General features: G+C 40.4%; 1 protein-coding gene and 1 long non-coding RNA gene across 2 annotated transcripts in view; one reads left to right on the top strand and one right to left on the bottom strand.

Annotated features, from left to right (window-relative positions):
- Positions 1 to 16,799, bottom strand: part of KHDRBS2 (KH RNA binding domain containing, signal transduction associated 2) — a 400,529-nt gene that overhangs the window by 5,418 nt on the left and 378,312 nt on the right. Inside the window, exon 8 of the mRNA XM_063125025.1 lies at positions 7,820 to 7,878. Within this exon, the coding sequence (XP_062981095.1) occupies positions 7,820 to 7,878 (59 nt within the window). The remainder of the gene's footprint in view (positions 1 to 7,819; positions 7,879 to 16,799) is intronic.
- LOC134397948 (uncharacterized) overlaps positions 1 to 16,799 on the top strand; it is a 153,750-nt gene that overhangs the window by 73,128 nt on the left and 63,823 nt on the right. The gene's annotated exons all lie outside the window — the stretch shown is intronic.

The following is a 16,799-nucleotide window of genomic DNA, read 5'->3' as shown; positions in this document are numbered from 1 at the left end:
CCTTTCCAGGAACAAATTAAGCTCTCTGGCCATTTTCTTCTCCATCAGCTAACTCACACCATGGATCTTTCCTCCCCCTGCTAATCCATAACCCACAGTAACTTTACCACCATACTATAATGGTGCCCATGTAGTTGATGCTTGCCTGGCCAACAGTAACTCTACAACAGTCTTCTCCAACCTGGTACCTTGCCAGATGTATTGGACTGCAATTCCCTAATTTCCCAGTCAGCATGACTATTAGCAGTCCAACCCATCTGAAAGTCACCAGGCTGGGGCCAACTGCAATACCTGTTCCAGATGTTTCCTGCTGCAGCCTTATGAGTGTTCTGCCTTTCCCTCTAGACCTTCCTTACTTCTTTCCTCACTATAGATAGATATTCTGGTAATGGCATTTGACCTGGATTTATTTTACCTTTCCTATTGTTTGCTTTAAGGATGTGTGAGAAATCTGCTTTGTTGGGGTTTTCTTTTCTTTTTTGTCCAGATTCCTCCAATCCACACCAACTGGAAATGGATGTGACCCGAATGCAGTTTGCATCCAGAATTCCAGAGTTCCCAGATTTGCAATGCATTCTGCAGACCAGGGAGAGCATATTTCCAAAATAAAAAATAAATTTAAATGTGCACATTTGAAAAGTGCATGAAAGAAAGAAAAAAGGTGTAGAAATGCACTTTAGTCAAAGGGTGGTTGGAAACAATTTGAAAAATGTGCACAAAAAATTGCACATTTTTAAATCTATGTAGGTTCTTTTTCTTTTTTCTTTTGTAAAAAGCAACAACCTCTCCATGGAAACGGCATGGAACAGACTGGGAGGTGGAAAAAGGAGGAAACAGACTTGACAGATTTGCTCATTGCTAGTTTGCTCCCTTTTGTTTTAGATTGCAGATTCGTCTTTGTCATAATCTGTTTACCCAATAGAGGCTGCTTGTTTTTCTGGCCAACCAGAATATTTTTCTTACATTGCTAGGATTAAATTTCCCTTTAAAAATTCTTGGAATTATCACTCCAATTAAGTTTCAACAGCCCAATCCGCAACCATGCTAAGCTGAAGGCTGTAAAATATTTTTGATCTTCCAATGTTAGTGGGATTAAATTAATTTTAAGCACAGTATTCTGTCTTAACTGGATCACAGTCTAAGTCTGTTTCAATTTTGAACTGGGGCTGGGGGAAGAAATCAGAGAGGTGCAATAGACTAGAAGGGGAACTGCTGAAGTCTGGAAAGGCTTCAGGAAAGCTGCAGGAACTGGAAAGAAAGGGCCAAGGACATAAGTAATCATGGCTACAAGTTAATCAAGAGTTATGGGATTTTGTTTTAAAGCCACACATATTAAATGCATGAGCAGAAACCTTTTATTAATGTGGATACTTCCAATTTGCTGTGTTTTCACTGAATCAATACAGCAACCCACCATTAAATGGGGAATAGGAAGTTAATTGCTATTATCACTAGCTGCCAGCCTCCTTGGTTTGTGATCAATTGACAGTTACTTATTATTATTTCAGCAGCGTTACTTAAAATTCACACTGGCTCCTTGCCATTACATTCGCTGGGCTTTGAGTAAACTTCCTGTATGTGCTGGGAGCATTGCTTTATTGATGCATCCTCTGTAGCACACACTTAAAGAGGAGACTGAGATCACGCACTAAGGTAATACATATGGGAGACATCAATCTCCTATGGATGAGCAGTTTGACAGTCATGCTAAAATGCCATATGTTACTCTTCCTTAATTTAGAGAATACTTTTTTAAAGGGCCTTAATTGTTTAAAAAGTTAATGAATAGGAATAGGAATAAAAATGAAGATGATGTGAAGTCACCATCAACAGGGGTCCACCAAGTTTGGCTGGCAAGAATGTGGGGTCGCTGGAACTCTACTCGTCCTCCAAAAGATGGCGTCTTCAAGGACAATCCCGTCTTCCCCTACCCAGCTCCAAGGAACAGCTGCACTTGTGATGGATGTCTAAATTTCAGTGCCAAATGACAAGCCTCAGTGATCCTTTGTTGCTGAAAGGAGGCAGGGATTTCCCCTACATTTGTGCTGTGCTGTTGGAGAAGAGGGCTGGATCTGGGCATCTTGGCATGACTCTCCAAACAGCTCAGATGTGCATTGCCAAAATAAGCCCCATTCCTGCTCTCCAGGAATCCTATGCCCACTTACTTGTAAGTCCTATTGAAAACAACATGGCTTACTTCTGAGTAGATATTTATTGGATTGCACTGTAAACGACTTCAGGATAAACTAAACCTAGCAGGATACCTTGCATCCTTTTGATTACACTTGTTTGCAATTCTTAACTCAGGGGAGAGCAACTTCCAGCCCATGGGCGTAATCTGGCTGATGGGGGTTGCCAGTTAAGCATCCTCCACAGGTCCCTCCACAAGGCTGCCTACTCCTCAAATCCCATTCCCCTGGCCTGAGAAAAGGAATCCTCCTGGTATCTCTGAGCCCAATGGGGTGTGAAGGGAATCCTTCTGTTACCTCCTTTGTTATCTCTGCTAAAGCTTTCAGGACTGGGTCAGCAGTCCATGGGTCCTGCAAGCCCCAGCCAAGTCCTTTCCTGCACTATTTGCGCCTCAATTGGGACACAAGTGGCATGGGAAGGAGGCACCTGACTTTGTCAATGCTTGCTGGAGCCTGCTCCTTCAACTGCCAGCAGAGTCACTTTCTCCATGTAGGAGCAAGTAGGGATGTCAGAGAAATCTAGTGCGGGTGGAGCTCAATGAGTTTTCATCAGCTAAGCCCCCCAGACTCCATTTTGTATTCTGCCAACTGGCCCAACTCAGTGTGCAATGAGGTGGGCTAGTAGATGGAATTTCCATCATCATCATCATCAGCTTAAGATGTGCACAAATTTTGGGCGCAAATAGCACAATTTACAGCCAAAATTCATAGAATTTATTCAAACTGCAGCTGCTGGTGCTATGTTGGGGATTTGCGTGAATGGTGCCCATGGGTGCCACTTTGAGGAAATGGCAATTTTAGAGGGAAAAACAATGAAGATCCTGAATTTTGGGGAAAAGCCTATGGCTTGCCTCTCAAATGCTGGGGGCTCTGGGGAAATCCAATGAGTCCCCCAAAGGCTGGATTTCCCTGTGATGGCCATTCCTAGGAACAAGGAGGGGAGAAATAGGTAAGATGGGCTCAACATGACAGAAGGAGGGGTGGGGCTTCATGGTGGACCCATCCCCTTGATTACTTCTGGCCCACCAACTTGGACCAGAGGAGCAATCTGGCCCTTGGACCAAACTAGGTTGCTGCCTTTTGTCTTAGTTCAACTGATGTGACTGATAAAACTCACTTCACTTGGTCAGACTGAATTCTCTTTTTTAAAAAATAAATTCATGAATTTATTTATTGCAATTTCCTTTAATTCCTGTTTTAGGATGAATTAGCATTACTACCGTATTTCTTCGATTCTAAGACGCCATCGATTCTAAGACGCACACTAATTTCAGTACCACCAACAGAAAAAAAGCTTTGATTCTAAGACGCACCCCATTTTTAGAGATGTTTATATGGGGGAAAAAGTGTGTCTTAGAATCGAAGAAATACGGTACCTTTTCCTAATGCTCATCACACAGTGGATATCCATGTTCATCCTGATTTGAGGCAACACACATTCAGACTGTAGAACCAACGTGTTAAGAATATTTCATTGACCATTGAACACACCATGTCATCTCTGGATACCCACCATGAGATGTTTAGAAGTCCTCCCCCCCCCCCCACAAATGGGTCAGTGAGTTGAATGGCTTAGCTAGAGCAAGGGTAGGCAACCTATGGCCCTCCAAAATTGTTGAATTCCAATTCCCATCAGCCCCAGACAGCATGGCCAATGGGGATAGATGATGGGAGTTGTAGTTCAAAAGCATCTTAAGGGCCATACTTTTCCTCCCACCAAGGCAGAATGCCTGGCCTGAATATGGCTCCTTTCTCCCTCCCCCCCCCCCCGCAGACACATTTCAATAATTATAGTATGGCTGTTCAGACTAGGGCATATGGAAGAACTGGGAGGAGAATCTTTGCGTCTTAATATCAGTCCTTACATTGTGTGACATTAACACTGTGTGACATTAACATTCAGTATTCACTTCCTTAGAAGGAAAAAGAGCTGGCCTGGAGCAAAAAATGCAAAGTTATTTTAATATTAGGTAGATGACTGATAAACACAAAAAACAGTGTTTGATCAACTGAATTGTACACAATTAAGTAAAACATCTGATCATTAGTACAAAATTGCAAGAACAGTCATGACTCACAAGTGTTGTTTTCAAGACTCAGATTATAAGGCACGTAATCAAAGTCCTGAATTCTTCTGCATTCTGATAACATCAGACAATAGTAGGTTCCTATCTCATTCAAGATAAATATCCAGTTGTGTATAGGAGTAGGGGCTTCTCAGTAGAAATTACCCACCCTTGCAACTCTCCGCAGCCATTTGTCTGAGGGAAGATACCAAAGGATTTAATAAACCATCCTTTAGGTATATTTTTGGAGAAAGGAGTTTTAATTGGACTTTAGGGAGGCTACTACCTCGGACTCCAAAGGAGAGGATTCATTTCTTAAGAAGTCTAAGAGAAACTGAAGAAATATGGGAGAGAGGGCAGGAGTGAAACAGAGGACAAGCATTCCGTTGGGTGTTCTGTAAAACCTAAGATCAAATGAAAACTTGGTATCACTAAGAACTGCATTCAATTACTCACTGCACTTATTAAGGCAACAGTGCTCCTAGCAAAGTTCAGGAATAGTCAGCATTCTTGGCCCTGTAGAATTTAGTAGAAAAATATATCCTTGCCATAAAATCTAACAGGGTAAGTCAGGAAGCCTATTTCATTTTTATTAATTTGGATTGCAGTACTTTTTGCCCACATAACCAGAAACATTTATATAAATGATGTATGGATAGCCAAAAGTCAATAACAATGATAGCACTGGTGGATTAGATGTCCACCTTGATTAGCAATAAGCAGAAAATTAGCCCTATCCTTTCTGTGATCATACATTGCATACTGCAAGGAAAGGACAGCTGTCCTATTAAAGATTCCTTCCATCTTTCTGGTGCAAATTAGGGCATTAGGGTAAAAGAAAACAACAACAATGAGCATCTCTATATTTCTCAACCTCTTTGCAAGTGATACTACAATGGGTGTTGCTACTTAAGTACGTTTTATTAGAAGTCAACATCCCTGGATTCCATCCAACATCAAGGTAAAGGATGGATATGGATGAGCATCTCATGAGATGAAGAGGGTGGAAGCAAAAGCCCAGCAAAGAAAAGCAAGGCGCAACCAGAAACTGAAGGAAACTGAGGCAGGCATTTTCCCATCCACTCAGCCCTATCTTTATAGCCCCATATCTTTACACATTTAGTTAATACTAACTGCAGGGGAAATGTCATTGTCCATTTGCTAGTATCATTGTTTGACATTGTGCTATTAAGGAATCATGATTTTAAACCAAGCATGAAGGGGCTGAAACTTTGCCTTGGACTAATATATGCTCAACAGCTAAACAAATACAATTACTTTTGAAACTGTCAGCTTGCATAAACTTTTGTTGTTCCTCTGCATCATTTATTTTATTTTTTGGAGATTTCTAGTTATCCTCAGTGGGTGCTCTATCCACTTCTATGCTTTGACCTACTTCTGATATATTTTAAGTTGAAGTGAGTGATCATGAGTGTCAGTAGAATAGAGACAACATTATACTTTCCAGTGATTTTAGCAAACCTTCATGGCCAAATAATTATTAGTTTTAATGGTGAGAAGTTGTCTAAAATCAAACAATAGGTTTGGGTGCCCTGGTAAGAACACAGACAACATTTTGAGGTCAGAATAAACCCTATGGAAGACTGCAGTCTATCCAAAGATAAGCACTTTAACAGAGCAATCCTATGCATGTATAGATATTTTCTCACAGAACATGGAGGGCTGGCTTTCAATCCTCTTAATATTCCTGCTTTTTCTTACTCTCTTTTAAGAAAGGGGCTTATGAGGTAATAAATAATGTGCACTTGCAATAAGACTTATACTCATCTGCATGATCCAGGGATAGCTTCCCTCCATTTTTACTTTAGAGTAGGCACAGGGCCTCCAATCTGGATCTTAAGAGCTCCCCTAACCCTCATGGTGTGCCCTGATCAAGATTGGGGGTCCAACAGTAAAAAATGAAAGAAAAAGAAAGAAAAAAGAAAAACAGAAAAACACATAACTGCTAGACACAGACTTAAAGAAACATATTCTTTTGCCCTTATTGTTATGTGCATTTCCTTATTAATTTTATTGAAGGAAGGAGTTTTGCTTGTAAATTTATATGGGTTAATCTGCACCCTCTATTGAAATGAATGGAGAAGTCAGTTATCAAAATATGTGATTGTGTACTTGAGTGTAGGGCTTTGAGCCCGAATTCAAACTGAAGCAGGCTGATTCAGCCCACTTTGGTCCAAATCCAGATTGGGACTGGAACAGGTTGAGGTAGATTGTAAGCCTATGCGGCAGGGTCTTGCTATTTACTGTTTTACTCTGTACAGCACCATGTACATTGATGGTGCTATATAAATAAATAATAATAATAATAATAAGGTAGCCTGTGTCAGATTGGTTCAGGTCCAAAGCAGCTGGGCCACCTCGGCCTGATCTGGGATGATGGTCAGCTGCTGCCCCCACCTGCCCGTGGGATGTAGCTGACCTATCCAGCAGCTGCCTGTCCTCCCACCTGTCCTCGATAAGAGCTGCCATTTGAAATGAGGATGGGGGCTCTGTGGTTTCCTAGATCTAAGGTCACAAACTATGGTGGCTGTAAAGAGAAATAGCCCTTTTCGGCCACCATAGTTTACGACCTTAGATCTAGGAAATGACAAATCCCCCAAATGGCTGCTTTTATTGAGAATGGGTTGCTGCTGGATGAGTCCAGTAAGTCCTGTGGGTGGGCTGGGACAGCGGCTTTGGGTTTGAGGGGGCGAGTGGGGGGACCTGAGGTGTGGTGAGTGTGCAGGTTCACCCAATGGTGGTCTGTTTATTTAATGTGTACCAAATAAACATACCAACTAGGGAGGAAAAATGGGCTTACATTTGTGGTAACTTGTCTCAAACAACAATAACACCTTGCTTAGGCTCTCCTCATCCCCACCTGAAGTCAGCTGATAACCTTATTTTGGAGTGAGTTCTAAGGGTCTTAATCAGTTTGTCTCACATAATAATCAGGCATTTAAAAAAGTATTCTCATCATGAACTCAAGGCAAGTTTTGAACTATTGGAAGCAATATACCAGGGGTGGGCAACTTGTGGCCTTCCAGATGTTTTGGTTTACAACTCTCATCCTCCTTCACCATGCTTATGCTATCTAAAGCTGATGGAAACTGTAGGCCAAAACATCTGGAGGGCCACAAGATGTCCACCCCTGCCATATATTCAATACATTTTTATTCAAGTAGCGTATAAAATACTTGCTATCTAAAAAGGGTGAAGCATTTTCAGCATAGTGACACAGCAGATATGTACTCCATTGTTGTCAAACCACTAAGATTTCAGTCACCATGAAATAAATTTGAGGACTAATCAGCATTTTCACCATTGCTTTTAAAACTGATTTACAACTGTGATTAATGTCTTTGAGAAACTCTTAGCAAAATGGATTTGTTTAGTTTTCCGGCCTCTGTCCCACAAGTCACATTTTACCTCAGAATGACATAAATCGGCTCAGCCTAGCTTCTGTAAAAGCAAAAGCGGGAGACTGTACAAGTGATTTGGGGTTGTCACTGAGTGATTGGTTTTCTAACTTCACACTTTCACCAAAAATAGAACAGGCCTTACCGTAGCTGTCATAAGCATCTTCACTTGTTCCATGACCATAGTCATAATATTCAGGCAGACTGCAATAGATTCAGACAGCAAGCAAAGTTATTGCAAAAGGAAAGCTTCAAACTAATAAATTTAAACAACACATAAAGGTGTAAGTTTGATATTTTTGCCCTTTAAAAAAAATCTAGAATAGCAAACCATTAACTTCAGTCTTCAAGAGGAAAAACTGAAATGAAAAATAATGAACAAAAACTACAGCATACAGTAGGTTGCACAGCTCCTCTTATTTTTCTTTTAACACTTGAATGGCAGTGGACTTTTGAAGGTTTCAGTTTGAAGGTGTGGAAGGAATGTTTCCACTACAGGTTGCCATAACAATACCTATATAATCAGTTCTTCAATTTCACTTAACTTGAATTAAATATTTCAATCAGGGCTTGGAACAATCTGGTCACAATATCTCCTGAATAAACCTTTCTCACTGAAACGGTTGCCTTGCAATTCTTGGAATGAACCTGCAGGACGTTTGCCTCGACTTGCAGTTCTTCAAGTGTACTTCTTGCCAAGACATGTGCCACCATTGGGAAAGATCAGGTTGGAACCCAGAACTGTAAGGGATATAAAGCTCATTGTGCCCATTGCCCTATAACATCACAGTCACATTTGCCTAACAAAGCATCCTTTGTGATAGGGGGAAAAAAAGCTGTTGACAGGGGTTGGAAAGTCCAAGATGCACCAGACTTGTCAGCAGGGCAAAGCATAACTTTAGGAAAGAACTTTAATAGTCCAGCTTCAGGAAGGCAAATATCACTATTAGTGTTGGAAAGGATACCACTCTCACCAAGGCAGTTTAGAGGGCCAAAAGTAGCAACAGAAAACAGGTTTAGCACCCGACAGGGTGAACAGGCAGGTACACAGGTCTCCTGGTTACAGTCTTCCCCACTATGGAGAGATGTACTGTACTTCTATTTAAATTATAATACATATTCCTAAATTTGCATCTATACAAATAAATTAGCATAGTCACAATCATGGTCTTCTTTTTTCTGGAGATGTGTTTCTTCTTTTTGGGTGATTCATAAGTGGCTACCCAACCTGTCATTCTTACTCTAAGCTAAACATTTTCCATTTGTACAGGCTGCCTCTTAGAAATACTCATGCTAGTAACACAGCCAAGGCATTTGCAACATTTGATGTTTATCTCATTAAACTGTGTATCGTTCAGAATGACCTGTAAAATAAATACATCACTTATCTGTCTTTAAGTTGTATTTGGAGTTGGAGTGTCCCTTTCTTGGGCACTATCATTATCTCAAATATTGCCAGCAAAATAAGATGCCACAGTCGCAGGTGTATGTTCTTTGCCTTATTGTTATTCTCTGCTTTGTGTTGGAAAACACCCACACCCACACGCACACGCACACCCACCCACCCACCCACCTCAAATGCTTTTCATTTTGAAACAAAAAACTGAATAACAGAATTTGGCAAATCAGAACAACTTCTCAATAAATGCCATGGAAGGAAGTCAACTCCTTTCTTATCTGCACATCACTGCACATCTTTGCACAGTTGACTGTCAGTTAATTCTGGCTAAATAACATAAACAACTTACTCAGTGGAACAAACTGCTTTTAATAGGGTGGCCTGTCCTAGAGAAGCTCCAGAAGATGCTGTACTGGAGGCCCACACATCCATGAATGCATGATTGTTTGAGAAGATGTGTTAGCCTCATTCTGTTTCCAGGAAGTCAATGGTATTGCCATCAATATACGTATAAAATGGCGATCAATGTGAGGAACGTTTTCCAGCAGTACATAGTGGTAGATAACCACTGCAGCTGCTCCAACATCTTTCTTACTCAAAATTACCTGATGGGTACAGTGGCAATGGATAAACCTGGCACTGAGGCCCGTGTTGGATCCTCAACACCTCTGTGCCAACATCCTAGGTCCCATGTTTTTTCCTCTTTAGGAAGATATCAGGAGCCACTGAGGAGTTGGCAATCATTTCTGGTGCCACTAGCCTGGTTTTGTTAGGTCTAGCTTGAACTGCCTTGGGCTTCTTAGAAGAAAGGTAGAATATAATTGGAATTAAAAATAATAATAAATGAATACAATTCTGACACATTTCTTTATTTATTGTATTCCTTTGTTGCTTTTTAGTCAAAGGCCATGGCTAGACCAGGCTATATCCCGGGATCATCCCTGTGCATGCAAATGACACACAGGGGATCCTGGGAGCAGGCAAGGACGACCCCTCCATTTGCCTGGGATAATCCTTAGGTCTAGCTAAAGCCAAAGACTCTCAAGGCAGTGTAAATACGAATGTTGATAATATCACCAACATGCCCTAGCTAGACGTCCTAGTGTTGCCACTCCTACCGCTAATGAGTAAAAGGGAAAGGTGAGCATATTATTTTCTACAAATATGTGCTCGAAGTTGGTTCTTTACTCTGGAGTCCACATTATATCCAAAAAGTGCCCCTCTCTACACACTTTCTAGGCTTGAGCTGAGCAGTTGCAGTCAATCGGCAGGGGCTGGGGGACAATGACCCATTTCCCATCTCAGTTCTCCACCTTTCCCAGTTTCCCTGAGGCAGCCACAGCAGAGATCCTTCTTCCCCCCTTATTAACTGGCTAAGGGATTGTTCTGTGCATACACAGTAGCTGGGACTACTCAGAACATTCCCCCAGCAAATATCCCATGCATGTGTTGGGTTTTATTTTATGGCAAACACACAAGTATGCAGACTGGGGTAGGTTGGAATGACTTTTGGGCAGGGGTGATCTATTGATTGTTCTGGCAAAAGCTGGGAATATCCGAAGAGAGCTTTCTGGCTGGAAGCAAAAGAATAAATGGAAGAGCCGTTCCCAAGTGATTCTCACCATTTCCTTATTATGATGGGCAGTGGGCAACAGTGCATGAGCCAATCCCTGACTCTAAGTGGTAGTGGTGGTGTTTTTGTTACATGACTGAGCCTGTGCAGTGCAAATACACAATGGGGCTTGTCTATTGATGTTTCCGAGAATCCCTATCAGAGATGTAAAGGATATCTAATGATCCAAAGAACCATATCTGGTGTTTCTCTTCTTAAGGTGATTGAGAATGCCTGAGTATCTATGTGTGTGGTGTGGGTGCACTCCTGATCTTAAAGTCACTTGGTTGTCTGTGCAATGGGAGTTGTTGCTGGAACAGAAGAACGTAGGTCCAAAGCAGTGCTTCTGTGTGGATCTTGAAGTTCATATGCCTCAGTTTCCCCTTTCTGTGGTATGGGCTGCTGGGGATTAAAAAGACTGCTCTGCCTCTGCTGACCCACCCTCTGCCTGCCCCATAAGTCAGATTGGCCACTAGTTGTCATTGGTGCTGACGCTTGTCATACCCATAGTAGTGCACCAGTGCCCAGTCACCTGATACACAGTAAGGAAGGCAGCATTGACAGCCATTTCACATCACAGTTCTGGGCTTTGGGCACTAAGTTCCCAAGAACTGGGATCATGAGCTTGTGCTGGTGCACCATTCATTTGTGTTGGTGTATTGTACCTTAGTACAAGTCTAGTGGGCCCAATTGCACATATGGGTTTTCTGGCTCCACATCTATTTCTAGTAATCCACAAGTCTTCCAGAATTCACTGCTGGAATCTAAATATTCCCAGAATTTGGAGGCAGCTGTACTTGGTTCTTTAATTCATTCTATTGCCAACCTAGTTGCAATATAGTCTGTTGCTTATATTTATTAGAATAATATTCTCATCTAGCACTTTATTAAGCTGTGATCACTGATTTGTGTTTCAAACCTTTGAGCCAGCACAAATGGCTTTCGGTGACTACCTTAACACAATGTAAAAAGACAAATCTCAATTAATTCAGATTTGGGTACAAGTGTAACAGATCTCGGTAAACAATTATTAAATGAATTCAGCATAAACAAAACTTGGCTATTTAATTTTAAATTGTATTTCTATCCTATAATTTAGCAAGCGCAGTGTTCATGCACCCAAGAAAATCAGGTTTCCTCGCCAGTGTTAATGGGAAAGAAGTCAGTATTCTCTGTGATTAGCATACATTAGTCTGCAGGCAACATAAAGTGCCATTTCCCTGCACCTACCTGAAAGCACAGTTTGTCAGACATACAAGATTAACACACTATCAGACGGGCATATTTTTCCAACTTCCAAAGAAAGATTGCATTATACGTTGGCCTTTTAGCTGTTGGGCAGTCAGATCCTGCACTGCAAACCGTGACTGACCCTGTTGCATTAACTTTTGCATCATATCACTGGCATGAGAGGCAGATCCACATGGCCTTGCCTCCTGCCAGGGAAAGGCTCCCACCTGCTTTCAGTTGGTTCAAATGTCACTGCCTCCTTCCTGCTTGTGACGTAGCAAACTTTTTTTTTTTAATTCCATCATGCACGTTGTGATTGATTTGCACTTTTTTCTGATTTCCCCTCTAGTTTTCCAATGACATTGTGCTTTGCATTTGTTTCATCTGATTTATTTTTAATCTGTATTATATCATGGCAATTTGTTTTTTTGTAAATGTCTTTGGAACAAAATGTTTTAAAAAGCAGAACACAAAGAATTAAAATAAATAAGATTTAAATAAGACAGGAGCCATGACCTATACATAGTTAAGAGTGACGGATGTACGGATTGTGTAAAATCCGTTCAACCCATGTTTCAGGGCGCCTTTCATCTGCCCATGGATGGAATTGGATTTTTTTCCGTTTCGGAATTCACACATACCAAAATGTGCACATTCCCCCCAAATGTTCATTTTGTGCTTTAGTCTATGGGAGAAATGTACATTTTAAAGAAATGTGCATATTTTTCTTCAACAAAATTTACGCAAAATTCCTGAAGGTTAGAAAAATGGTCTCCAAGTCTGTGGTATCTTCCTAGCATGGAAACATGAGCATATGTTGGCATGCCTACTTGTATAACATCATGGGATTAAGATTTGGTCTGGAAAAAAGAATGGGCATACCAGTAAATCATGGTTAAAGTCAATCTTACTTGTAAGCTTCATGTTCTCCCTTATCTACCCGCCTACATATCTAATAATCATCCATTTCTGCTGTAGTGTGACCTTTCCCAAGAAAGGGAACCCAGGATGGGGCCATGCAAATAGGGACTGTCTTTATATTCGATGGCTCCCATTGAATTCTGTGGAACAAATGAAATGGGCTGAAATCACCAGGAGATGGGGAAGGTTTAACCCCTTATACCAGCATTGTCCCTGTGTGCATACCTTTTTTTCCCCTATGCAAGTGAAAGGTTGTCATTCATCTGTGTAGTAAAATAAATAAATAAATAAATAAATAAATAAATAAATAAATAAAGTGCTTCACCTGGGCACAACACTGCAATGGGAACAAACCCATCACCTTCCATTCTTGAAGGCAGATCCAGGTTTGCAAGAAAGGGGCAATATATTTCTGATGCTTCCCCTCTATTCCAAAACCACAAGGAGGGAAGGAGGCAATGCCCACACCTCGAATATAACTTCTGGATCACAGGGGAGCATTCCTTGGGCAGCATCCAATGCTGCTCACATGCTAGTGGCTCTTACCATTACTACAACAGGAAGCTAATGGATCTTGCAGCAATTGGAAATGGCACGGGTCAGCAGAGTTTGGACACTTCACTGAGCTGTCTCATTTTGGAAATGAGCCTTTCTGCTTATTTCTGGGGTTGCTGTTGGAAACACTAGTTCTTATGGTAGTCCTGTGATGGCAGGTCTGGAGCATCAGTATTGGATACTGCCCCTTATTTTATTGATTGATTGATTGATTGATTGATTGCATTTCTATACCGCCCAATAGCCGAAGCTCTAACCCTTACCCCACCCCCTTTGGAGCAAGGCCAGGTTTATCAGCAGAAGATTACTGGAGTTAGAAAATGGAAAAGAACTCTCCACCCCTCCCCTCTTTTCGCCTATTATTGGCTTTTGGCTACTTCTCTAATAACAATGGAAGTGATGAGCAGAAATAGATGTGAAAAATACAGGAGTGCTCTTGAGTCCTTTTTGCAGTAGCCAAATCAGACAGAGGTAATGCAGAATGAAAAGATGGTGTGCTCCATGTGCCATGCATTTATTGTTGCTATAGCCAATGCTATACATCATGCATTGCAATCAATCAGCTCTTCTGTGCCACTGAAATAAATTGGAAGTTTGCTTAGTAAATAAACAGTGTCCGGTAAGCAAGCTAGGGGAAAATTAAGATCTTAAAGCAGAGCAGTATGTCACGTATCAACCTTCACTTTTAAAGAGGCATTTCAGATAAGACACATCTAAAAGTCAAAGAGCAACACTTTTTCAAGATGAATAGATTTATGATTAGCAAAAATGGCTGGCTTAGGAGCTTCGATGTGCTTTTGTATTATTTTTTTTTACAATTATTAGCATTTCAGCTTAAAGCTTAGAGGCCAAATTTTACTGCTACTTTGAAAGGATGAATTCAAATAGAGGCCATGGTAGAGAAATCTAAAGCTGACCACTGGTTTGTTGATCAGCTCCCCTCTTGCCCTTGTTTATTAGCATATAATCAGAGACCTTCTTTGGTGACCTGAACTAATTACCCTTCTTATTTCTGGTTTGTACAGACCCATGTGCTCATTACGCTCATCAGAGGAGGTCTTGCTGGCTGTACTGTGACCTGCAAATTGCTATCTTGCAGCAACCCGGAAGTGGTCCTTCTCCATGGTAGCATGGAGAACCTTATGGAATGCCCTCCCCATGGTAAACAGGAGGTACCAATTGTGGCACGCTTTAGGTATGAATTAAAGATGTATCTTCCTACTAAAGCCTTCCCCAATTGATCATGCTGCCCAGTCTGCTTTCTAATTATGGCTCTGTGAGCACTTGGTTTTAATGTTTTTATACATATTCTATTTTAATGTATTTTAGTGCATTTTTGGTAAACTAAGAGATATTTTTTGAATATGTCAAACCGTATATAAATGTATTAAATAAATAAAAAGTAAATATTTACTTCTTCACCTTTTGCAAGGGAACCCTAAGATTGTTGGAATCAATTTCATTTCTTTCATTTATTACATTTTATACCATCCAATAGCCAAAGGTTTCCGGGTAGTTTACAAAGATTAAAAACCTTACAAATATGATATTGTACTCAATATAAAACCATTTGCATACAAGCATATAAACAGACAACACATATGTGCATATATATATATATATATATATATATATATATATATTCATAATGAAAGAGAAAGCTCTCTTAGTTGCTAATAGTCTTGCTTTATCTCAACAAAACATGAGCTTTCCCTCTCTCTCTCTCTCTCTCTCTCTCTCTTCTTACATACCTACAGTATTATGGGGGATTTGTATGTAAATGTGAATAGGCTGCATTTGCCCTCAGGTAATCCTCTAGTGAGAACTCTTTAATTAACTTTCCATGGAAGTATTGCCTCGAGGGATTCAAATGCTTGGAGACACAAATCTCACCCAATTGAGATAAACCTATTTGGCCAACCTTCGCTTTTTTAAATGGTATATAAATTATAATGATCACTGTTTGCCCAATCAAATATTCCTATTGAAAAATGTCTAAATATCAGCTACTGTTGTTTTATACTTTGAATGGTTTTAATTTTTGTGAACCACCCAGAGAGCTCCGGCTATTGGGTGGTATAGAAATGTAATAAATAAATAAATAAATAAATACATAAAAAATATGGACCCTTGGAGATGCAGTTTAGTCACTATGATCTTACAGGCTGGCACAATTTACTACAGCATGGCTAAGCTGATATGATAAATGTAAATATTTTTGTTGTTGTATGGATTCTTACAATTATGGCAGTCCGACAGGTAGGTACAATTCATGTTACCTTAGCAGCATGGATGCCAGCAGAATGAATCATGGGGTGGCTATCAGTGTGTGAAGCCAACTATGGAAGGCTTGCGCAAAGTTTAGATGATTTCAACCATGTCAGTGAAGCACCTATGTGCAGAGTATCTCTCCCTCCCCAATGAGTAACCACAACACGGAAAACACAGTGTCCCATCCATGAGCACCTTTTCCCCACTTTATATTGGTGTGCCACAGATCTGCTGCTGGGAAATCCATTTCTCTTTTTGCTTTAGGGATATCTATACAGTTTGAGCCAAAATGTCATAGTGAAATGTTGTCACCTAGGCTTCCCACTGACTAGGGATGGGTGAGAATTTTGTTTCAGTTCAGTTTTGATAAGTATTTGCCAAAATTCACCGATTTCTTCATATTCAGATTGGGGGGAAAAATGAGATTTTAAGAAGTGTGAATGTGGGAGACACTGAAACTGAGAGATTCATCTGCCCAGGCAGAGAGCTTTGATTGCTTTGCTCTTAAAAGACTAGATTTGAATATCCCTGCAGTCAATCATTTACAGTAAAGTGATTTGTAAATCACAAATGAACACACATTAAAACCACATTTATTCCATATGTGGTCAGTCCTTCTGTACATAGATGGCCAGAGATAGGGGCAGCTGGAGGAGAAGGATAGAAAGCAATGGAATGGAATAGGAAATGGAGAATTGGAGAATGAAATTGAGATATTCTGTTAGTGAGGCTATCATATATAACATTAGAGATCTATAATAGAAAGAAGTCTTCCAAGAATCTTAGAGGGCATAAGTGATTTATAGGGGAAAAAACTTTTATCTGCTTCAGGGGTAGTGTATTTGATACAGTTGTGCTCATTGAATCAAATAAATGAGAGGTGGCATTTCAAAACAGTTTTGGATGATGAATGCCATAAGTGGATTGCTGTGAAGACCCATAAAATGTCATCTTTTAGGCCTGCTAACTTGATTCATTCAATAGTCTCAAAATAAATTACAGGGAAATCTTTATTTATGAAGAGATAGATATAAGCACAAAACCTAAAATGAAATACAGCAGTGTATAAATACAGTGCATGCTGCTTAAAATGAGGACAGTGTACAATAGAAAATAGTAATAGCAAGTATGGTATAT

Source organism: Elgaria multicarinata, chromosome 4 (assembly GCF_023053635.1).
Source record: "Elgaria multicarinata webbii isolate HBS135686 ecotype San Diego chromosome 4, rElgMul1.1.pri, whole genome shotgun sequence".
Taxonomy (NCBI): domain Eukaryota; kingdom Metazoa; phylum Chordata; class Lepidosauria; order Squamata; family Anguidae; genus Elgaria; species Elgaria multicarinata.
The sequence above is the reverse complement of the archived record's forward strand: the minus strand, read 5'-3'. Positions and strand labels throughout refer to the sequence as shown.